Source organism: Lagenorhynchus albirostris, chromosome 16 (genome assembly GCF_949774975.1).
Source record: "Lagenorhynchus albirostris chromosome 16, mLagAlb1.1, whole genome shotgun sequence".
Lineage (NCBI taxonomy): Eukaryota > Metazoa > Chordata > Mammalia > Artiodactyla > Delphinidae > Lagenorhynchus > Lagenorhynchus albirostris.
This window is the reverse complement of record NC_083110.1, coordinates 35,259,505-35,284,859: the sequence shown is the minus strand read 5'-3', so window position 1 is coordinate 35,284,859 and position 25,355 is coordinate 35,259,505. Positions and strand designations below refer to the sequence as shown.

At 35.2% G+C, this 25,355-nt stretch overlaps 1 protein-coding gene across 2 annotated transcripts in view; it reads left to right on the top strand.

Moving 5' to 3' along the window:
- The window catches only part of GRID1 (glutamate ionotropic receptor delta type subunit 1), a 666,177-nt gene that overhangs the window by 552,427 nt on the left and 88,395 nt on the right, over positions 1–25,355 (top strand). For both annotated transcript variants that reach the window (XM_060125913.1, XM_060125914.1), the window contains exon 12: positions 530–668. In XM_060125913.1, coding sequence (XP_059981896.1) covers positions 530–668 — 139 coding nt within the window. The remainder of the gene's footprint in view (positions 1–529; positions 669–25,355) is intronic.

The window sequence follows — 25,355 nt, the reverse complement described above, 5'->3', positions numbered from 1 at the left end:
TCTGAAAATCATAGGAAAAAAAAAAAAGGTCATCTAGCGAGGGCTGAGTAATAATAAAAGTGATATGGTGCATCTCATTTCTTAAAAGAAAGCCAGGAAATCCTCCAGGTAGGAGGTAATTTTACAGAATTGCTGAGACTGTTCCAGGTGAATTTAAAATGGAAAGGGACATTACATAGGGTTGCAGCCCTGAAAGTTCTCAACACAGTGAGGTAGAATCTTCTAACTAGAAGATTTTGATATTCAGAACTCTGCTGTTGGCATTTTGAGAAACATCCTGTCACTAAAAATGCCAGTGCTAGCTTTTCCGTATTTTGTGGTCTGCCGTCCCTTTCCAAGATTGGTGGTCCTAGCATTTTTTCCCCAGAATTGTCAGAGCCCACCATAACCAGCCGGCAGTCACTTTCCTGATCCCCAGCTCACCACCAGGGGTGGTTCCTCATGCCTGGCCGCAGGGCAGAGAATTTCTCTGGAGATGCAAAGCAAGAGCAGAAGCCCAGGACCAATCCCCTTTGCCTGCCTCCTGCAGGTGGTGAATCCTCAGCGAACTCCATGGCCATGCGAATCGTGATGGGCAGCTGGTGGCTCTTCACCCTCATTGTGTGCTCCTCCTACACAGCCAATCTTGCTGCCTTCCTCACAGTGTCCAGGATGGATAACCCCATAAGGTAAGATCCATTACTCCTTCCAGAAGGCTGAAAAGAGAGGATGCAGACCTAGCCAGGGCAGCCTGGTGTCAAGGAGGCAGAGAAGGACTTAGATTCCAGATCTGCAATTTGATGACAGTAATCTTTAATGCATGAGGAGTATCACTCCTGTTGTATTTTATTTCATGCACAATTAAACAATGTATAAATTCATTAAATAACATTTCTTTGAATATTTAAATTCTGCTTATAAGACTAATAAATCAAAACATTAAAAATTAACAAATTAAAAGTCCTCAGACCTTTCAACATTGATTACAAACTTATTTAATCAAAAATTTTAAACATTTAATTAAAATTAATTAAAACCACAAGTCTAATATATTTTTCCAATCTTCAAACATCTAAAAATTATTTTTTAAAACATGCCAGTTATCACAGTGATTAGAAAATTTATGTCACTTACAGTTACAAAATTGTTAAATTATTGAAACCAAGGACTAAAAATGTTTCATTTTAACCAAAATGTTAAAAATATGGCATAAAAGAATTAATTCAACATAGTGAAATAACTTGGAAATGCCTTTGCTTTATAGTCAGATTCTCACATACTGTGTGAGTTACAAAAGAGCTTGGATAAAGTGAATGTCTGTTGGATATGTCATCGCTGAACTGACCAAAGGCAAAGATCTAGTCCATACTTCCTTGGGTGCAATACCCTCTTCAGTATCACCTCTTACTTGATCCCTGATTATGGTTTTCTGTGTCCCTGCCTTCAGTAATTTCTCCTTTAATTCATCATACTTACTATCATCATATTGATTCTTTTGATCCATAGCCCTGTAATCAAGTCATCCATACCCAACCAGCTTCTATAGCTCCCAACTGCCTATTTGAAAGAGGTCAGATTCTTGATTAGGATTCAAAATTCAGAATGACATTATCTAGTCTTTATTTTAATTGACATTTTATTGAGATAATTATAGATTCACATGCAATTATAATTAGTAGTGCAGAGAGATCTCATAATATCTTTTAACAAATTTGCCCCAATGGTAACATTTTGCAAAACCAGGATATTAATATTGATACAATTGACTGATTCTATTCAGCTTTCTCATTTGTACTTGCCCTCATTTCTGTGTGTGTGTGTGTGTGTGTGTGTGTGTGTGTGTGCCATTTGATTCTACACAATCTTATCGTATGTAGATTTGTATTGTTCTTTTATAACCACACTCACCTCCTTTGCACTTCTTTCCCTCCAGTCCTGTTCTTAACACCTGGAAAACACTAATGTGTTCTCCATCTCTAAAATTTTGTTGTTTCAAGTATGTTATATAAATTGAATCATACTTTTGGGATTGACTTTTTCTTTCAGTATAATTCTCTGGAGATTCATTCAAATTGTTATGTGTATTAATAGTTCATTGCTTCTTTTTGCTTGGTAGAAGCCAATGTAACACAGTTTATTTAACAATCCACCTATTGAAGGACATCTGGGTTGTTTCCAGTTTTGGGCAATTATGAATAAAGCCACTGTGAACATTTGTATGTAGGTTTTTGTGTGAACATGTTTTTATTAATATGTGATACATATCCAAGAAGGTAATTGCTGCATCTGTGGTAATAGCATGTTGTTTTATTAAAAAACGATCAAACTGCTTTCTAGTGACTGTACCATTTTACCTTACTAGTGATGTAGGAATGATCCAGTTTCTTTGCCTCTTTGCCAATATTTAGTGTTGTCACTATTTTTTATTATACTATTCTGATAGGCATGGTGAGATAGTGCATTGTGGTTTTGTGTTTCCCTAATGACTAATTATATTGAATACCTTTTCATGTGCTTATTACTATCTGTGTATTCTCTTTGGTGAAATACCTTTTCATGTGTTTTGCCCATTTTCTCACTGGATTGTTAATATTGAGTTTTGAAAGTTCTTTATATATTGTAGACACTGGTTTCTTGCCAGATGTGTGGTTTGCAAATATTTTCCCCCACTCTGAAGTTTGTTTTATCAACCTCTTATCAAGGTCTTTCACAAAGAGGAGTTTTTAATTCTTGTGAGGTCTAATTTATAAATTTATTCTTTTGTGGATCATGCTTTCGGTATCAAGTCTAACTCTTTGCCTAGCCCTAGACCCTGAAGATAATCTGGGATTGTTTGTTTGTTTGTTTGCTTGTTCTTCTAAAAGTTTTTTAGTTTTACATTTTGGTCCACAATCAGTTTTGAGTTAATTTTTGTATAAGGTGTGAAGTTTGAGTTCTCTCTTTTTTTGGGGGGGAGGGGGGCTATGGATGTCCAATTGCTATAGCACCACTTATTAATTTAATTACTATTTAAGTTTGTCCGAAATCAGCTGAACATATTTATGTGGGTCTATTTCTGGGTTCTCTATTCATTCCATTGATCTATGTGCTGATTCCTTTGCCAATAGCACACTGTCTTGATTACTGTGGCTGCACAGTAAGCCTTAATACTGAGCATAGTGATTCCTCCCATTTTATTGTTCTTTGTCAAGATTGTTTTAACTATTCTGGGGCCTGCATTTTCCATACAAATTTTAGAATAAGTTTGTCTATGGCTATATAAAAAAATTCTGTGGTTTTGACAGGAATTGCATTAATTATAGTTATAATTGCTTTAAGCCAAAAGATCATGATTTGCTGAGAATATTTATCATGAATGGGTACTGGATTTTGCCAAATGCTTTTTTTACATTACTTACCATGATTATATGCTTTTTCTTCTTTAACTTATTAATATGGTAGATTAAATTGATTGTTTTTTCAAATGTATATCTTGAATGAATCTCACTTTGTCATGGTCTATGATTCTTTTCATATATTGTTGAATTCTGTTTGCTGATATTCTGGTTGAGGATTTTTGCATCCAAACTTAGAAGAAATATTGGTTTGTACTTTTATTTGTAGTGTCTTTGTCTGGTTTTGATATCAGGGTAACACTGGCCTCATAAAGTGATTTAGGAAATCATCTTCTGTTTTTTGGAAGAGATTATGTAAAATTGCTGTTAATTCATCTTTAAGTGTTGGGCATTATTCTCCAGGGAAACCCTCCAGGCATGGAGATTTCGTATTTTTGGAGCTTTTAAATTGTGAATTAAATTTTTCATAGCTATAGGGCAATTCATATTGTCTATTTCATCAAGTCTAGTTGGTTTATAATGTTGTTCATGTTTTCATTTACTTGATCTTCTGCCTTGTTCTATCAATTACTGAAAGTGGGATATTGAAATCTCCAACTATTTTTGTAGACCTCCCTCTTTCTCCCTTCAATTTTATCAGTTTCTCTTCATTTGTTACATGTGTATATGTTTATAATTGTAATATATTCTTATTGATGGCTGTTTTATCATTATATAATGTTCTTTGTTTCTCATAAAATTTTTGTTTTAAAGTCTCCTTTTTCTGATCATTAGCATAGCCACTCCAGTTCTCTTTTGATTATTGTTTGTACAGAATATTTTTTCTATCCTTTTGTATCAGTCTATCTGTCTCTGAATCTAAAGCAAGGAGCTTCTACACAGCAAATAGTTGAATTGTGGTTTTTAATTCAATTTACCAATGTCTACATTTTAATCAGAAAGTTTAATCCATTTATATTTAATGTAATTAGTGATAAAGAAGACTTCACTTCTGCCATTTTGCTATTCATTTTATATATGTCTTACATCGTTTTTGTTGTTCATTTTCTCCATTACTGCCTTATTTTGTGTTAAGTAGATATGTTTTGCATACCATTTTAATTACCTTATTGTTTCTTTTACTATATATTTTTTGAGTTATATTCTTAGTGGTTACCCTAAGCATTACAATTAATATCTTAGTTTATAGCAATTTAACTTGGATTAATACTACCTTATTTTAATAGTGTACAAAAACTTTGCTCCTATATTATTCTGTTCCACTGCACCGCTGCCCCAACAACTCATTTTTGAAGCTGTCTGATCCCTTCCTTTTTAGGAGATAATTAGTTTTTTTTCCAATTTATTCAATGGATAGTCTTCTAAAGTTAGTTTTTAAATTGTTATTTTTTGGTATTTTACTTACTGAATAAACTTTACTTTTTTAAAAAAACAAATTTACCTAGATATTAGAATATATTATTAAAATGCATGTTTGTTGTTTTTTTGTTTTTAAAATCGTGGTAAAATATACATAACATAAATTTTATCATTTTAATCATTTTAAGTGTACAATTCAGTGTCATTAAGTATAATCACAGTGTTCTGCAAATATCACTACTATCTCTAGATCACATCATCTTGCAAATATATATACAATATTCTTTATTCCCCTCTTCCCCAGACCCTGGAAACCACCATTCTATTTTCTGTCTCTATAAATTTGACTCTCTAGGTACCTCATATAAGTGAAATAATACAGTTTTTGTCTTTGTATGACTGGTTTATTTCACTTAGCATGTCTTCAAGGTTCACCATTTTGTCATATGTGTCAGAATTTCCTTGCTTTTTAAGGATGAATAACATTTCATTGTATGTATATGCCACGTTTTATTGATCTATTCATCTGTCCAGGAACATGGGTTGCTTCCGTCTTTTGGCTATTATTTAATAATGCTGCTATAAATATAGGCATAAAATAGCTGTTCAAGTCCCTGCTTTCAGTATTTTTGTGTATATAGTCAGAAGTGGAATTGCTGGATCATATGGAAATTTTATGTTTAATAATTTTGAGGAACTACCTTACCATATTCCACAGTAGCTGTACCATTTCACATTCCCACCAGCAAGACACAAGGATTCCAATTTCTTTAAATCCTCACCAACGCTTGTTTTTGTTTTTATTTTTGTAGTAGCTATCCTAATGGGTATGAAGTGATCTCATTTTGGTATTGATTTCCATTTCCCTCATGATTAGAGATGTTGAGCATATTTTCATGTGTTTATTTTCCATTTGCATACCTTCTTTATAGAAATTTCTATTCAAGTCCTTTGCCTATTTTTAATTGAGTTGTTTTTGTTTGTTACTGAGTTGTAGGAGATTTTTATATTCTGGATATTAATCCCTTACGAGATATGTGATTTGCAAATACTTTCTCCCATTCCATGGGTTGCCTTTTCTTTCTGCTGATCGTGTCCTTGGATGCAGAATTTTTTTTTTTAATTTTGATGAAGTCCAAATTATCTATTTCTTTGTTGTCGTCATTGCCTTTGCTTTTGTTGTCATAACTAAGAAATCTTGACATCATTGTTGAAAATCATTTGACCACTTATGGGACAGTATTTCTATGTTGTCTGTTCTATTCCATTTGTTTGTATGTCTGTCATCATGCCAGTTCCTCACTGTTTTGATTACTGTGGCTTGTAGTACATTTTAAATTCAGAAGTTTGAGATCTCCAGCTTTGTTCTTTATCAAGATTGTTTTGGCTATTTGATGTCCCTTGAGATTCCATATGAATTTTAGGGTGGATTTTTCTATTTCTGCAGAAAACATCATTGGAATTTTGATAGAGGTTGCATTGAATTTATAGATTGCTTTAGGTAGTATTGGCATCATAACAATATTAAGTCTTCCAATCCATGAATACAGGATTCATTCCATTTATTTGCGTTTTAAATTTTTTTTCCAAAATTTTTAGTTTTTGGTGTACATGCCTTTTGCCTTTTTGTTATTTTTCTTCAGTATTTTATTCTTTTTGATATTATTGTAATTGGAATTGTTTTTATAATTTCCCTTTCAGACTGTTCATTCTGAATATATAGAAATGCAGCTGGGTTTTGTGCATTGATTTTTGTATCCTGAAACATTGCTTAATTAGTCTGTTAGTTCTAATAGTTTTGTGTGTGTATATGTGTCTGTCTAATTTTAGCATTTTCTACATATAAGATCACGTTGTCTGACAACAGAGATACTTTTACTTCTTCCTTTCCAATTTATTTCCAATTATTTCTTTTTCTTACCTAATTGTCTAACTATGATTTCAAGTACTATGTTGAGTACTACATGGTAAAAGAAGATATCCTTGTGTTGTTCCTAATTTTAGAGAAAAGTCTTTCAGTCTTTCACCATTGAGTATGACGTTAGCTTTGGGTTTCTCAACAATTGTTACATTATGGATGTTTCCTTTTATTCCTAGCCTGTTGGGTTTTTATTATGAAAGGGTGCTGGATTTTTTCAAGTGCTTTTTCTGCATTGAGATGATAATGTGGTTTGTATCTTCATTCTGTTAATGTGCTATATTACATGGATAAAATTTTTTATGTTGAACCATTCTTGCATTCCAGGAATAAATCCTTCTTGGTCATGGTACATAATCCTTTTAATATGCTGTTGAATTCAGTTTGCAAGTATTTCACTGAGAAGTTTTGTATCAACATTCATTAGGAATATTGGTTGGTAGTTTTCTTTTTTTGTAGTGTCTTTTTTGGACTTTAGTATCAAGGTAATGCTGGCCTCGTAAAACGAATTAGGAGGTATTCCCTCCTCTTGAATTTTTTTGGTAAGAGTTTGATGAAGATTGGTGTTTCTTCTTCTTTTTAAAAATTATTTATTTATTTATTTGGCTGCATTGGGTCTTCTTTGTTGTGCGTGGGCTTTCTCTAGTTGCAGAGAGCAGGGGCTACTCTGTGTTGCAGTGCACGGGCTTCTCATTGCAGTGGCTTCTTTTGTTGTGGAGCACAGCACACTGACTTCAGTAATTGTGGTTCATGGGCTCTAGAGCACAGGCTCAGTAGTTGTGGCGCACGGGCTTAGTTGCTCCATGGCATGTGGGATCTTCTCAGGGATCGAACTTGTGTCCCCTGCATTGGCAGGTGGATTCTTAACCACTGAGCCACCAGGGAAGTCCTGGTGTTTATTCTTCTTTAAATTGTAGAATTCCACAGTGAAGCTATCTGGTCCTGGGCTTTTCTGATTAGATCCTGATTAGATCTCCTTACTAGTTATAGGTCTATTCAGATATTCTGTTTCTTCATGATTCAGTCTTAGTAGGTTGTGCATTTCTAGAAATTTGTCCATTTTTTCTAGGTAGACTATCTAATTTATTGAAATACAGTTGACAGGTATTACGATATAAATACATTTGTTCTTACTGCTATCATGTTTTTTATGCATTCTTAATTATTTTCATAAAGTTTAACATTCAGTTACCATTGTTATTACTGTGTTTCTCCCACCACCTTGCCCCCACTAGAAATTAAGCATCCTCTTTTAACCTCCAGTGGTTTCCTTTAGGCTTAAATTTGCATGCACTGCTATTTCTCTTTCAGAATCAAGAGTGAAACCATATATTCATATCTCTGCCTATGTAAGAGGATAGTGGAATATCTTTTTCTCCTCTTCTTCCACCTACTCAATCATTTCTTTGGTTGATAGAATCTGAGATTTTAGACTCAGTTTACTCTGATTTTTTTCTTTTGTTATGTTTTTAAATCTTCTGCAGTTTCTCTAAGATATATATTTGGCATTTGCATTCTTTTGTTTTATCTCATCCATATTTATAGTCATTATTTGGACTGAATTCTATGTTCAAAATGTTTCAATGCTTGTTGAATACCTCTTTATTCTATGATTTAGCCATCATTCATTTCTTTATTTTAATGCATTTTTATTCAACTAGAATAGCTCTTTGAGCAATATATCTAGCAAGAGTGGTATATTTTCTGGGACAGCATATCTGTGAATCTTTTTCTGTTGTATTTACACATGAATTAAACTTATCTGGGCGTAATATTCTTGTGTCACAACTTCTCCCCTTGCTATTCTATAGAAGTTGCTCCATTGCCTGAGCAAGCTCTTCTTGTATGTAATGCTACAGAGAAGCATAAGTATACCCCATTCACCTCCTCTTTCTCCTCTCCTCTTTCTTTACCTCTCTTCCCCTTCTTACTCTGTTGTCTGTTCTTCCCTCTTTCTCTCCCCCCCATTTCCATCATCTTACCCTTCCGCCTTCCCTTGCCCTTCTCCCTCCTCTCCCTCCTATGCTTTCTGTCCTTCCTCTTCCTCCCTCTTCCTCCCTCTAGTTTAATCCTTCCTCCTCCTCCTTCCTATTCCTCTTTCTCCATATCCACATTGAAAACCTGCATGTGAATTTTCTATAGCAGTTTTCCTAAATTGTCAAAACGTGGCAACAACTAAGATGTCCTTAAAGAGGTAAAGTATAAATAAACTGGAGTACATCCAGGTAATGGAATATTATTCAGTGCTAAAAAGAAAGGAACTATCAAGCCATGGAAAACCATGGAGGAACCTTAAATACATATTGATAAGTGAAAGCCTTATGATAAATAAATACATATGTATGTGTATATATTTACAAATTTTATAATGTATAGATTTATTTTATATATGTATATAAAGAGAGAGAGAGAGATGCATGGATTTTTTGAAGACCTATCTATGTAAATTTTAAGGTATCTTTGTGGATAATATGGGAAAAATATGAGCAGGGCAGCGGTAGATATGTATTAGGCCAAATAAAGCCAACTTAACATATTTTTAATTGATCATGCTATTGTTGTATCTAAGAAGTCATGGCCAAACCCAAGGTGGATCAATTGCTCTTTGCAAACTGAACTTAAAGGCTTTTTACACATGGATCATCATCAATTTGGATGTAAAGATTCCATTTTTAAAATTAACTTATGGGGCTTCCCTGGTGGCGCAGTGGTTGAGAGTCCGCCTGCCGATGCGGGGGACATGGGTTCACGCCCCGGTCCGGGAAGATCCCACATGCCGTGGAGCGGCTGGGCCCGTGAGCCATGGCCGCTGAGCCTGTGCGTCCGGAGCCTGTGCTCTGCAACGGGAGAGGCCACACAGAGAGAGGCCCGCATAGAGCCAAAAAAAAAAAAAAAAAAAATTAACTTATGGATAAAGACATTGAACAGGAATCATAAACAGTTGGATGTGACCTGAATTTACTTCCCAAGTTTATGGGGTTTTTTGGTAGCATAGTGTTTTAAATATTTAAATTTGAATGACTTTGGTGGTGCTAGCACTCTTCAGGTTGCCTTTGGTCCCACCATCCTCTGTTTTATTACAGCTGCTAGCTTCACACTTTCACACACTCACCTTTCAACATCAAGTCATTCAAGTTAGTGCCCTGTGACAAAGAAGACCTGGATGACTCTTTGTGAGCTGGCAGGTCTTAACACATCTGTGCTATTCAAAGTGTGGCACACAGACCAACATTGCTGGCATAAATCCCAGGCCCTATCTCAGATCTCATGAATCAGAATTTATATCTAAGTAGGTCTCCAAATGATTTTTATTCACATTAAAGTTTGAAAAGCACTGCCTCCAATTAAACAAAAATGATCTATGAAATTCTAATAGCCTGAAGCGATTGGCTTCAGCTAACAAATGCATTTTAATAGAGCTATACATCAGTTCCTGCCTTTGGGGCACCACAAACTGGAAAAGAAAGATGGTGCATATTAATGGTCCCAAGAAAATGAATGTGGGACTTACTCTACATGCCATGATGGAATAACAGTTATCTGACTAGACCTCCCATCATTAACAACTATAAAACTGGAAAAATATGCTGTTTACAAGCATTTTAAACATAAAGGTACAGGTAGATTGAGAAAGAAGGGAAAAGATATACCATGCAAATAATAAGCATAAGAAAGCTGGTGAGGATATCTCAACATCAGACAAAGTAGAATTTATGCCATAGAGTATTACAAGGGGTAAAGGGGGACCTTACATAATGATAAAAGAAACAGTTTCACCAAAAAGGCAATTCTAAGTATGTTTGTACTTTATAACGAAGCATCAAAGTTTATGATATAAATTTTGACAATTCTAACGGGAGAAATAGAAAAATCTAATACAGTCCAAATTTTAATTTCATTCTCTTAGAAATTGACATAACAAGTAAGCAAAAGACAAACAAGGCTATAGAAGATCTAAAAAATGCTATCAACCAACTTGATGTAATTGACATTTATAGGACACTATACCCAACAATTGCAGAATACACATTCTTTTCACGTATGCATCCACCAAGATGCATCATTCATTGGGCCATAGAGTTAAATCTCAGTCAAGTTCAAAAGAATAAAATCTTACCAAGTATGTTCTATCACTATAATTGAGTTAAAGTAGAAAGCCAAAAAAAAAAAAAATCTAGAAAATCCCCACTGAAATTTAAATAACATAATTCTAAACCTATGGGTCAAAGAAAAAAAATCATAAAAGAACTGTAAAAATTATTTCTAAGTAAGCAGTAATGAAAACACAATATATCAAAATTTGTGGAATGCAGGTAAAATAATGCTTAAAGGAAAAATTATAGCTTTAAATGCCTATATAAGGGACAGAAAATGCTTAAATTTGAGATTCTTAGTTTCCCTCTCAGAAAAGATAAAAAAATAAGAACAGGCTAAACTCAAAGTAATTTTAAAGAAAGACATAGATTATGTATAACAACATAGAAAATTAGCAAAGTCAAAAGTTGGTTGTTTGATAAGTTTAATAAAGTTAATAAACCCCAAACAAGAATAATCAAGAAAAATGAGAGAAAACTGAAATTATTAATATCACGAATGAAAGTGGGGATTTCAGTATAGATCTTTTAGACATTAAATGAATAATAAGACAATATTAGGCACAATTTTATGCCAGTAAATTCAACAACTTAAATGAAATGGATACATTTCTTTAAAAACACATCTTATAAAAACTGATTTAAAAAGAGACAGAAAATCTGAATATTAATTATCTATTAAATATATTGGATTTGTAAGCCTCACTACAAATGAAATTCTAGCCAACACGCAAATAAATGACACTAATCGTAAACTTTTTCAGAAAATAGAGGAGAAAATGTTTTTTAATTCATTTAATGAAACTGGCATAATTCTGATACCCAAAACCAAAAAAGATACTACAAGAAAAGAAAATCACTGCCCAATATCTCCCATGAACTTAGATGTAAACATCCTCAACAAAATGGTAGGAGATTGAATCTAGCAATATATAAACAGGATAATACATCATATTCCAGTGTAGTCTTATCCCTGGGATACAAGCTCGTTTCAGTATTTGAAAACCAATTAATGTGATTCACCACATTAACAAAATAAAGGACAAAATTCACATGATCATCTCAAATGATACAGAAAAGCATCTGACAAAATTAACCACCCATTCATGATTAATAAATAAATACATAAAAGGAAACTTCCACACCCTGATAACAGCACAGAGAACTGACTACTAACAACATACTTAGTGATGCTTTTTCCCCAACATCATATTGTGGGTCCTTGTCTGACCAACAAGCAATAAAAGAAATGAAAGGTGTACAGACTTGAGCGGGAGAAGTAACACTGTCTGTTTTCTGATGACATTTTGTGAAAAATCCTAAAAGTCTTTTAATAAAATTAAATCTAATAAATAAATCTTCATAGTCTGCCAGAAACAAAGTCCCTATACAAAAATCAATTGTATTTTTGCATACTAATAACCAACAAGTGGAAAATGAGTTTTAAAAAATTATAATAGTACCAAAAGTATAAATTCTTAGGAATACTTTTTTTAAAAATGTATAAGTTACACCTTTAGCAGAAAATTTAGTGGAAAATGTCACCAAGAGAAATTAAAGATCTAAATAAATGGAGAGATATCCAATATTCATGGATTGGAATACTCAATATGTTGAGATGGCAAATCGTCCTAACTGAGCTATAGAGTCAATGCAATCCCCATTAAAATCCCAGCAGACTTTTAAAAAATAGAACTGGAAAAGATTATATATATATTCAAAGGCTCTAGAATGGGGAACAGAATTTTGAAAAAGAACAAAGTTGGAAGACCAGCACTACTTGATTTCAAGACTTTCTACAAAGCTGTAGGGGCATTCTGCATGCCCTCTAACTGTATTTAATCTCATTTCTCAGTGCTCTTGCTTCCCTGGGTACGTTCCTCAAAGATCACAGTTAGTTTTCTGTTCTGTGGCCTTCACTAAGCTAGTTATTTTTGGAACACTCTTCTATGCTTTTGACCCAGCCAACACTGACTCATTTCTCAAGTCTCTACTCAAATGTCACCTCCTCACAGTGGCCTTCCTGGATATTCCTCAATTTAAATCACCCTTTTCTATTTTTCTCCTTCATATACTTTAGTACTTTTCTTTCTTAGTAATTGTCACATGAGTTTATGTGTTTACTTTTTGTTATAATGCATCCATCCTTCTGGATAATAAACTCCGTGAATCCAGGGACTGAGTTTGTTTGTCCTCCATTGTATAACCAATGCTTAGCACAATGCCTGTCACAGCTCAGCTGCCTTAACAAAATACCATAGACTGGATGGCTTAAACAATAGGAATTTATTTCTCATGGTTCTGGGGGCTGGGAAGTCCAAGATCCCGGTGCCAGCAGATTTGGTTCTTGGTGAGAGTCCTCTTCCTGGCTTGCAGAAGGCCTCCTTCTCTCTGCTGGGTCCTCACATGGTGGAGAGAGAAGGAGCACTGGTCTTTCTTCTTCTTCTTATAAGGTCACTAATCCCATCATGGGGGCTCCACCCTCATGACCTTATCTAAACCTAATTACCTCCCAAAGGCTCACCTCGAAATACCATCACATCGGAGGTAAGGGCTTCAACTTGTGAATTTGGTGAGGGCTGGGTGGGATACAACATTCAGTTCGTACCGCTCACTATGTATGCCCAATATATGTTAAATGGATGCATTAAGTTTTGAAGGAAGACTTGTTCTTTTTGGTTCATATATAGAAAATGAGGAACTTTGGGTAGAACAATTCAAGATATAGAGTTTAGCTCAACAACAAAAAGTCCCTTCCTGGTGTCAGACCTGTCTGAAATTTAGTAAATGACCTTGGGAGGTAATGAGCTGCATATCCCTAGAAGTGTGTCTGCAATAGCTGGGAATCAGGAATGTCACTCCTAAACTCTGAAGTCATGTATTCTGTGCTCCTTGCTTTTTGGGTCACACTCCATTTATAGATCTGTATGCAAAGAAGGAGTTGGCTTTGCTTTTTGTTTGTTTTTCTCTGATTATTTATTTTTATCTTGAGGGCAAAGTCTTCTATTGGGTATACGTGTTGGTTTCCTGCTGGGCAAAGTGTTGCTAGAACACCTTTTTCTAAAGGTCACATTGGAGATTTTCCACATGTTTTGATTTTTTTAAATCATCCTTTTTATTCCTCTGTTGCTCCTGTATTCATGGATCCATTAGAATCACATGAAATGCAGCTTGCAGTCTGTGTACTGTTTCACATTGGAACCCTGGGATTCATGAATTGAAAAGCTCCAGATTTTTATGGCTGTGATAAATCATCCATAGGCACAAACTGGCTGTAGAATTTGTATTCAGGCTCAGGCTTATGAATGCACAATATAGGAGCAAAATTGATATAATTCAGGAAAGCTGGGTTCATAAGGGGCAAACAGATTGTGCCACTCCTGTGATGGGATGCATGCCTGCTTCTCTCCTGTCACATCTAGAACTACATTATCATGCTGTGAAAGAAATGTGAAAGGATTGGAACCCAGTCCTCTGAAGCAGATGTTGGGATCCTAAGGAAGTGTAGAGATAGGACTTCCTTAGGCTTACTGTGTACACTGTTCAAGAAGATGATCCTTCTCTATGGCTAACTTAAAGTGGCATGCCCAAGGTGCTGGGGGACCTCGAACTGGTATTTCTCACACCTTCTATTTTTTCTAAAAAAGTAGACTAGTTTTTTTTTTGTTTTGTTTTGTTTTGTTTTTGCGGTACGCGGGCCTCTCACTGCTGTGGCCCCTCCCGCTACGGAGCACAGGCTCCGGACGCGCAGGCTCAGCGGCCATGGCTCACGGGCCCAACCGCTCCGCGGCATGTGGGATCCTCCCGGACCGTGGCACGAACCCGTGCCCCCTGCATCGGCAGGCGGACTCTCAACCACTGCGCCACCAGGGAAGCCATAGACTAGTTTTTTGAATGGCTTTCGGTTTACAGGAAAATTGAGTGGAAAGTATGGAGAGTTTCCACATACCCACCCCGCTAATTTCCCCTATTATTAATATTTTGCAGTAATGTGGTGCATTTGATGAGCTGACATTGTTATATGATTATTATGAAGGTCATAGTTTACCTAGGGCTCATTCATGTATTGTGCATTACATAGATTTTGATAAATGTATAATGATGCGTATCATAGTAGCATACAAAACAGCTTTACTGTACTAAAAATTCCTTGTTCTCTATTCATCCTATCCTCTTCCTTTTTGAATATTATTTTTAACTAAGCAGAAACTGGGGTCATTCTAAAAACCTACCTGTTCTATACTCTCCAGACTCTTCTGTAAATAGATCATATCCATTCTACCTCCTAAATCTCTCAAATAGGTGTCATTTATGTTTTCTTTCTGCCATATCCACGTCCTGATGACCGCTTAGTTTATTACAGCAGCCTTCTGACTTTCTTTTTTCTTTCTTGAAGAACTCCTTCAAACCTTTCTCTGTATAGCCAGCAGAAACATCTTTGTAAAATAAATTCTGATCAAGTCAGTTCCTTGCTTTTAAATTTCCAGTGGTTCCCCATACATTTCAGGTTAACAATTCAGCTTCTTTAGCACAGAATCTTCACTTGACCTTAGCCACCCTTCCAGACTCAACTTTATAACTACATGTATATTCTGTTTTGCCTCAGGTTGCTAAGCCGTGGTGGGTATCTCGATATATGTACTTCCAGTACTTAGCTAGTGTAAGAGTTGAACTTTTTTGAGATGCAGGGTTTTTTTTTTAATCCTGTATGGTTTTCCTTCCCTTATTTTTTTTCCATATAGAACTTCTTAAATTGAATTTTAACTGTTGATTTATTTGTTCTCTTTGTGTTTCTATAATCAGACTTATTAAATTGAATTATTACTGTTCAATTATAAGTTATCTCCTTTATTAGACCATGAGCTCTTTGAGGGTAGAAAGAGTCATATTAGGATTCTCCATCCTAAGTAAAGGGCTTTGTACTTAGCTAGAACTTAGTAGGGTTGGACAGGTGCATGAATGAATGGACAAGAGAACTTGACAGACTCAGGTAACCTAGAGTCAGTAGGAAAATAAATAATAACAAAAATGAGCATTTGAAAGCTGGAGGAAGAAATGGTTGAATATAGAGAGAAAGTAGCAAAAATGGGGCTGCTGGTGAAACCAGGGAGAAGAATATCTGTTGTTGAGAATGAGCTCCTCATTGGGCTTGTATAGTATCATGTGGGACATTTGGGTACCAGTGAGGCTATATCAAGTGCTACTGAGAGCGAGAGGGATACAGTGACAGTTTGAAGTGAGACCACCCAGTGTACAATGGAACCCCGATTCCAGTATCCTCTGAAGTGGAAATGAAGTAGTTTCAATGAGTTGGTCATTGCTCTTGGTGTTCAATGACTATGGAACCATCCATCTTCCAGCCAACCTGGGTGTTCTTGGTGTTCAGTAATTGTCTTCTAACAAGCCCAGGTCAAGTGTCTTGGAAAACAACCAGCATATTTATGGCAAATTTGGGGCCATGTGGATCTGTTCACATTTTAATTATTATAGAAAGAAAATAATGTGTTGATAATGCAAGTAATGAGAAGTTTTGGGGAAAGAGAAACTGTCTTATCGAAATTTATTATAATAGACCTGAAATAGAAAAATAGCTAGGCATAACTTGACAGTTATCTCAGATTACAAGAAATTTCAGAAGGGAAGGTCTTTAAATAATAAAATGGTAGCTGTCTAATCACAAATGATCCCAGTGAGGAAGGTTCAGCAAGCCGATGCCCAGGGCATCTCCCTTGGGGTCAGACGGCTAAAAGACAAGTACAGAAGTTGAGAGATAGTGCACAGGGTAATAAAACAAAACAGGCACATCTACTTGAAAACACATGAGACTTCCCTGGTGGTGCAGTCGTTAAGAATCCACCTGCCACTGCAGGGGACATGGGTTTGACCCCTGGTCCGGGAAGATCCCACATGCTGTGGAGCAGCTATGCCTGTGCGCCATAACTAAAGAGCCTGCACTCTAGAGCCTGCAAGCCACAATTACTGAGCCTGTGAGCCACAACTACTAAAGCCCGTGCTCCACAACAAGAGAAGCCACGGCAATGAGAAGCCCACACACTGCAACGAAGAGTAGCCCCCACTTGCTGCAACTAGAGAAGACCCGCATGCAGCAACGAAGACCCAACACAGCCAAAAGTAAGTAAGTTAAATAAATTTAAAAAAAAGAAAAAGAAAACACATGCAGGTAGGGCCAAGTTACAGAATTAGCTTAAATTGGGAAAAATGCTGAAGAAAACAAATGTAAAGTTTAGGCAGAATTAATTTCTAAACTCTAGTTTTGATTTTAAAACTGTCACAAGAAAAGAGAATGCCAGTGCTTAAGGAATACTGGGTGGTATGAATGGATGATAAAGTGAAGCAGAATCACTGCTGCAATATAAAAATCATGGGACTCGAACATTGTGCTAGCATAGTGGCTTGCTGTCTGTGTGATTTTAGATGATCACTTCATGGATCAGAGCCATAGTTTTCTCATCTCCAAAATAGACACAAACCTACCAGTTCAGTGGTGTGTTATGTCAGTTAATTAAATTGAACTTTATAAGATCCAGCCTGGTGTTGGCATTCAGTTGGTCCTCGATAAATAAATAAATCATTTTTCCCTGATGCCTTTTAAATCTTGCTTCCAGATTCAATTGGATAACCATCCCAAGACATTAGAAAATTGCAGATATATATGCAAGTGCACTGCTTATAATATTTAAAAATGAGAATAGGGTCAGATTATTGATGATGTTTAAATAGCTAACCTTTTGAAAAGCAGTTGAATTTTTTATTTGGTATGCTAGTGAATTTGATGTGCAACCATGGCAAAATTTATGAATGATTTAATTGAAAACAGATTTGCAAATACTTAGAAACGAAAAGGTGATTCCTAGGAGGTGGTACCAGTTCCCCAAGAACAAATCGTATTGGGTTAGGCTAACCTCTTTCAATTCGTTTTTGTTTGTTTCTGATAGGCTTATTAGACTGGCAAAATAGAATAATTGTATAAACATATTATATGTTGATTTAAGCAATACATTTGATGCTCTTACATAGTAATCTTGTGAATAAGAGGGAAAATGTGGTTTATAGTTAAATAGATTTGTAATTGTAAGGTTTAAAAAATGTCCCAAACCATTAATTAAATAATATTTGATTTAACTTGGCAGATGCCTGCCTAGTCGAGAGGCATAAAGTTCTGACCTTGGAACCACTGTGTTCAATAATCATCAAAGTCTTAACATTAAGATAGCAAAGACATACTGATCAATTTCCTAGATGATATAAAATTTCAAGGACATATAATATGTTTTATACAAAGTTGATTATTAAAAATACATATTCATTAAAGACAAATGCACAAATCAAAGTACAAGACCGCATATTTCAATATATACTTATTTTATTGCAGATTTAATTCATGGCCAGTTCAAATAGGTATGGTTTATTAAAATCTTTCTCTTTAAGATAATTTTGAAAGGTAGAGTATTGTTCCTGCTGATTATTTTTTTGGAAAATCTGAAAATCATTTTATATACGGTTTTCCTATGTTTAGGTTCTTAATGTCAATTTAACCCTTGATTGGTTGATGTTCTTAGTGTCAGTTTAACTCTTGATTGGTTAATGTTTTTGGTAGGTGTTTTAACGTCAGACTCTAGGCATTTTCTTTTCAAAACGCCTTCATTTCTGCAGATATGTTTCATTTCTGGTTCTTTAGATATGAAGGATAACTCAGTGCATCCAAGTTTATATTCTGTAGAATGTAGATTCCACATGAGATGAATGACCAGCTTTATTTTTCTTCCTTTGGATCTGTCCTGCTTTCCATTCTTAAGCTTGAATTGTAGGGTAATGTTTTTTTCTTTTTAAGATGAAATACTTCAAAGGTTTTTTTTTTTTTTTAGATGTTGGGGGTAGGAGTTTATTAATTAATTAATTTATTTTTGCTGTGTTGGATCTTCATCTCTGTGCTAGGGCTTTCTCTAGTTGTGGCAAGCGGGGGCCACTCTTCATCATGGTGCGTGGGCCTCTCACTGTCGCGGCCTCTCTTGTTGCGGAGCACAGGCTCCAGACGCGCAGGCTCAGTAGTTGTGGCTCATGGGCCTAGTTGCTCTGTGGCATGTGGGGTCCTCCCAGACCAGGGCACGAACCCATGTCCCCTGCATTAGCAGGCAGATTCTCAACCACTGCGCCACCAGGGAAGCCCCTGTAGGGTATTTCTGACAGATTTTTGTTAGTATGTGTACAAGTAGTGTAGCTTTCTTTTCATTGGTTTCCCTTTGAATGTGATAAACTCTTTCAACTTTCTTTCTCCTGTATTTTGTTTTTTTGTTGTATTTGAGGATTTTTGTTAAAGTACAACTTTAGCTATTACTTCTACTATACTTTTTACATGTATCTTAGCAACTACTCTATTCTGAGGGTGGTGCTCTGGTCTTTTGCCTCTGCAACTATCATCAATTTATTTTCATTTTCCTTCCATTTCTTTATTCTTTTACTCTGGATTCAGAGCCAACTTTTGAAGTGTGTCATTCATACAATTTATTCTGTGTTCTCTACTGTCAACATGGATTTTATTTGAGCAATTACAATTTTTCACTTGCAATTCTTTATTTTATAAACCATTTTCCTTTACATCTCATTCTGTTGACTTTTCACTTCTGGCTGTTTTCTTCTTAGACTTTCTGTACCAGTTCCAGAAATGTTTGCAAAGGAACAGCACATTTTCTATCTCAGAGAGTTGTTAAGTTTTGAGTGATCATGTGACATTTTATCCTTTCTCTGGTTATTTTACTAGGAAGTTGGGAGACTAGTGCGTGCTAGCTAGAAACCATTTTCAGCGGAAACATCTTAGGATGGTTAATATGTTGACTGATAGAATCGAGACTCTAAATGGTATCAACAACATGGAACAAAGTGCTGAAACCAGCAAGCTGGATAAATGAAATCTGACAGGCCGCCTAAAAATAATCAGCCACTTATATCCAGGACAGTCTAGGGGATGCCTGACTGGGTGTATTTCCAGGCTTACACATTCAGCTCACTGCTCTGCTCACTCTCCTGACCTTCACAGCCAATCTCATCCATCCTGAAGGCTTCAATTACCACCAAATGCAGAAGATGTGACATCCATGGCCTCGGTCCAGGCCAGGCACTTAAAGTCAACTTGTTCAACGCTGAGCTCATTAGCTCAGCCCCCAAACTATCCCACCAACATCATTCATTAGTTGAAGAGCATCACCATCCACCAGGTCACTCAGTCATCCTTAACCCAGCCTGTCCCCATTTCCCACAGGAAATCATTTTCCACCTATAGATTGTCTGCCTCATTATTATTTCTCAGAATCTTCCCCTCTTCACTGTACTGTTAGAGAAGGGGCTCACAAACCTGGATGTCTTCCTCCCAGCCTTTGGAAGTGTTTAAACCCATCTTTTCTGCTTTTCTTTCATCCATTTCCTTCTGACCATCTTTTTAAAAGACAAATTTGATCATGTTATTTCCCATTTCCACCCCGCTCCAAGAAAGACTCTATTAGTGATTTTCTGCTAGATATAAGCTCTTCCAGAAAGTACTGAAGGCAAGAACGTTATCCTTGCCTGCCTTTGCAGCCTCACCCTTCTCCATTTCTCCTCACACACGTTTTAATCACAAGTTGTCGCCTTTCTGTCCTTTTGCATTTTTTTTCCATCATGGAATATTAGCCCTCACCTTCCTGGAAAATTCATAATTTTCTATTTGAGAATCTGCTCAAGTACTCCATCCTCTGTGAATCCTTCTGTGATCTACCAGACTCTGAACAATCCCATTTTTCTATGCTTTCCTAGGACTTTACGCATATCAATATTAATGGCCAACTCCCTCTATTGAAATTGTATCATTACTATACTGTATTTCCTACACAGTAATATTTAAATGTTTAATATTTAAATATTTTAGTATTTAAATATTCCTGTATTTTTGAATATAGTCATTTCACTGTCAGTGAACCAGTCTTTTTCAAGTTAATTTCCCCCACTACCCAACACACATTCCATTCTTCCATTCTTTGTGACACTTTACTCTTCCAGGTCTGGTTAAAGTCTGTTCTTCCTTGAATTGTTCTTGAACTTTTCCAATTTAGTTGGTATTCCTTTCTTTAAAATTCCTTGTCACGCTGTCCTCTTCTGGCATGTGGTACTTCATTGTCATTGCTTCATGAGTCTTAAAATAATAGTGGCTGTATTCTTTTTTATAAATATTTCTTAATCTTACCATAAAAATTCAAGTAAAAAATACTAACAATCACCAAAATTCTTCCCCTTCCCCCTAAAATAATCAATATTTCCATTTGGAGAAAATAATTTTAGGTGTCTGGCTCTGCATACTTATGGATACAGAGAGGTAATCTAGGAAACAATGGGATCATATGATCAAATTTATTTTTAGTGAAATCATTACATTTTTACATTTATTTTTTTCTTGACTTTGAAGAAAAATGAAAAAAGTAGAACTAAAGATACTGCTGAAATTTAATAAATATTTATTTATAGCAGGAAATATTAGTTCCTAAATTATTCTTTGTAGTTATAAAATCATATCTGAAAAACTGAAGGAATCCAAATACTTTATAACCACCTGCTTCAATTATTTGAATCTCTACTATGGAAAAAAGAGAAATACCATACACAGATATTCTCCCCATTTCCCTGAGCATTACTTTCATTTTTTTTACTAGTTATTATATTTATATGCATGGTAAAAAATTATGACATTTGCATTCCTTTTCTGTAACAACCATAACCCAGGATTTACAAATATTAGTTCTATAAGTACATGAATTCAGGGTTTGCTCAATATTTGTATTTGTAGCATAGTTCACATCTCATTAGTTATCGTGGGTTTTGTACAACATTTAAATTGTGAAAAAAAATTAAAAATAATATAACAAAGACTTTTGCCCTACCACCCACATGTAGCAAATGTTACTTAATCAATTTGCTTCAAATTATGTTTTTGAAATAAAATCTTATAGACACAGCTGAACACACATTTGAACCTATTCCCGGTTTCATTACCTTTTATTCTACCCAGAGGCATTTTCTGACATGAATTCAGAGTGTGTTGAGTTTACATATATATAAATAAAATTTTACTCTATATAATATGCATCTATAAATAAAATACAGGATTATTTTAATATATTTACTATCTCTTTTAATATATTTATATCTATACGTTTAAAATATTCAGTGTAATATTTTTAATACCTTCAAATATATATAGGTAGTATTGTAGCATATAATTTATATACAGTAGAAGGTCTTCTATGTATTGTGCTTTACAATCAATATTTTTTTTAATTTATTTTTGGCTGCGTTGGGTCTTCGTTGCTGCGTGCAGACTTTCTCTAGTTGCGGTGTGTGGGCTTCTCATTGCGGTGGCTTCTCTTGTTGTGGAGCACGGGCTCTAGGTGCACCGGCTTCACGAGTTGTGGCTCGTGGGCTCAGTAGTTGTGGCACATGGGCTTAGTTGCTCCGTGGCATGTGGGACCTTCCCCGACCAGGGATCGAACCCGTTTTCCCCTGCACTGGCAAGTGGATTCTTAACCACTGCACCACCAGGGAAGTCCCTACAGTCAATATTTTATACATAAAGGTCTAGTCCATTTATTTAGATACTATATAGTGGAGTATATTTTAATTAGACAAGCATGTATATTTACTTATCTCCCTACTGACATTGGATTATTTCCACTATTTTGCCAGTATTGACAGCCCTGCCTTGTGCATTTTTATATGTGTTTTGTGAACACATGGGTATGTTTCTTGGGATACAGACCTTGAACTAGAATTTCTGGCTCATTGGTACAGGCCTGTTTGATTTTATTAGATATTGTCAAATTGCTCTCTAATGTGGTTTTGCAAATTTGCATTCTCAATAACTGTGAAAGAAAATACCCATTGTTTGTCAATGTTCTGAATATTTGATGATTTCACACTTTTCACTTTTGAAGATCTTATAAGTCTGACATGGTGTTTTATGACTATGTTAATTTGCAGTTTCCTGATTACAAGTGAGGCTAAGCATTTTTTCGTAAGTTTATTTCCACTCAAGCTTATTTTTTTGCACATTTCCTTTTCATACTTCTTGCTTTTGCTTTTATTCAATTGGATTATTAGTTTTATTCTTACTAAGCTTACATTTATCTGTTATGTGTATATAACTATTTTCTTCCTGTCTGGGCTTATATATATATATTTTTTTATAGTATCTTTTGTGAAGAAGATTTTAATATTAACTTAGTCAGCTTTATCAGTTATCCCTTTAGGGTTTGTTCTGTTTGTGTGTTATTTTAATATATCATACCTAACTCCAAGTCATATAATTTGTATTAAACATTGTACGACATTGATTTTTCACGTATAGATTTTTTTATTCACCTTGAATTTGTTTTTGAGAATATCATTTAACCCATGTGAATAAACTATTTTTACAGCACCATTTATTGAAAAAACCCATGCTTTCCCCTGTGATTCTTTTAAATAAACATTTTCTTTTAGAATAGTTGATATTTACAGAAAAGTTGAGCAAATAGTACAGAGAATTTCTGTATACTTCTCACCCAGTTTCACCTATGGTAACATCTCATATTATGATAGTATATTTGTCATGACTAAAATCCAGCATTTACTATTACTATTTAAATTACTATTAACTAAATGCCACAGTTTGTTTTGATTTCACCAGTTTTCCCCCGTGCCGTTCGTCTTTTCCGGGATTCCATCCAGGATCCCATGTTGCACTTATTTATCATGTCTCCTTAGTCGGTGACTGTTATTCAGACTTTCCTGTTTTTCATGTCCTTGGCAGTTTTTGAGGAGTGTTGTATTATTGTATAACAGATAATTTGTAGAAAGTTCCTCAGTTGGGGTTTGCTTGCTTTTTTTTTTTTTTTTTTTTCTGTGGGTTTTTGTGAGGAAGACCATAGAGAAGAAATGTCCTTCTCATGACATCATATCAGGATTACATTCTGTGGACATTATTCATGACTGGTGATGTTAGCCTTGTTCACCTGGCCAAGGTAGTATTTTCCAGGTTTCTCTAATGTGAAGTTACATTTTCATCTTTTCTGTACTCTGTCCTTGAGAAGCGAGTCATTAAGCACAGCCCACACTCAGGGTTGAGGGGATAAGTTCCACTTTCTAGAGGAGTGAATATCTACATAAGCTATTTGGAGTTTTCCTCTAAGGGAAATTTATCCCTTCTCTCCCTATTTATTTATTTATTCAGTTATTAATTTATATTAGTATGGACTCATGAATATTTTATGCTTCAAATGATAATCCAATACTACTGCATTTATTCTGTTACTCAAGTTATTTTAGCTTGGGCCATTGGGAGCTGTTTTGGGTTGGCTCCTGTGGCATACCCCCATTCTTTTATATTTTAGCACTTCTTTGCTTTCTGACACTACCGGATTTTTCACAATCATCTTTTCCACGAGATCCTGCCCCAGACCTAGAATCAGCCATTTATCCAAGGAGCCTGGCTTCTTTTGTTTAAGAATGGTATTGGAATCTAACATGCAGGTTCTAGCTGTGCTCACTGCTACTGGGGCATCACTGCTTCTAGACCCTCTCAGAGGTTAGAGCTAGGAAGTTATCTATCTGTCTATCTGTTCACTAACCCATGTGTTTATATTTGTTTCTTTATCTGTTCATCTGTATCTTTACTAAGTTACACATGAATTCATAGTGTTGTCTCTGCTTCTAATTCAGTGTCACATGTTACATTCTGGTTTTCTCCCTTTGCTTCTCTGTAATTTCCCTCTCCAACAGTCAGAAACCTGGGTCCCACTATCTATCATTCATTTACTTATTTTTTCAATCCCAGTGAATACATGAACCGGTTTCAGAATTGATCTCATTATTCCACGAGAGACAAATTTACCAACTAGAACACAGCATTTATGAACACTACCTTTTGTCCTTAGCCTTACACCTTTCAGTAAAACATTGTTTGCCAAAGTTACCTGGGTAAGCTTATTCTTCCCCATACCCTTCAGAGGTTATGTGATACATTTGTATTACAGTTAGATTCCTGTGTCACAATTTATATAATTTATATTCTACCACTCTTTCTCCTATAAAGTGCTGTGGGTTTGGACAGGCGCCACTGTTGCCAGTGCCTCTTTTATCACATAAACAGGTTTTATATGTCCCTGAGACCCTGTCTGGGCTTTCTTTCTCTTTGAATGGTCTATTTGTCCGCCCCTATGTACTGTATACTTTTGTAATTGCCACATTCATCTTTGTTTTTCTTCTCCAGAACTGCCTTAAAGCATAATTCTTTCAAAACATTTAAAAATAAGCTTCTTCTATTTCCCCAAAACAAAATTATAATATATTTCTAGATAAATTTTGAGATAATTGACCCCTTTTGGGCATGAGTCTTTCTATTCATGAGCATAGTATATCTCTCTTTTCATTTATTATTTATTTATTTTAATTTTTTTCTTCAATATTGGATATTCCAACTCATGTAAATGGTAGTCTCTCCATTTATATAAATATTCTTTCTTTCAATTTAATTTCTCTCAATAATGTTTTTGTGACAAAGACGTAAACACCTTTTGTTAGATTTATTACTTGGTATTTGAAATTTTGATGCCATTTTAAATGGTATCTTATAATTTTTAACTTTATCTT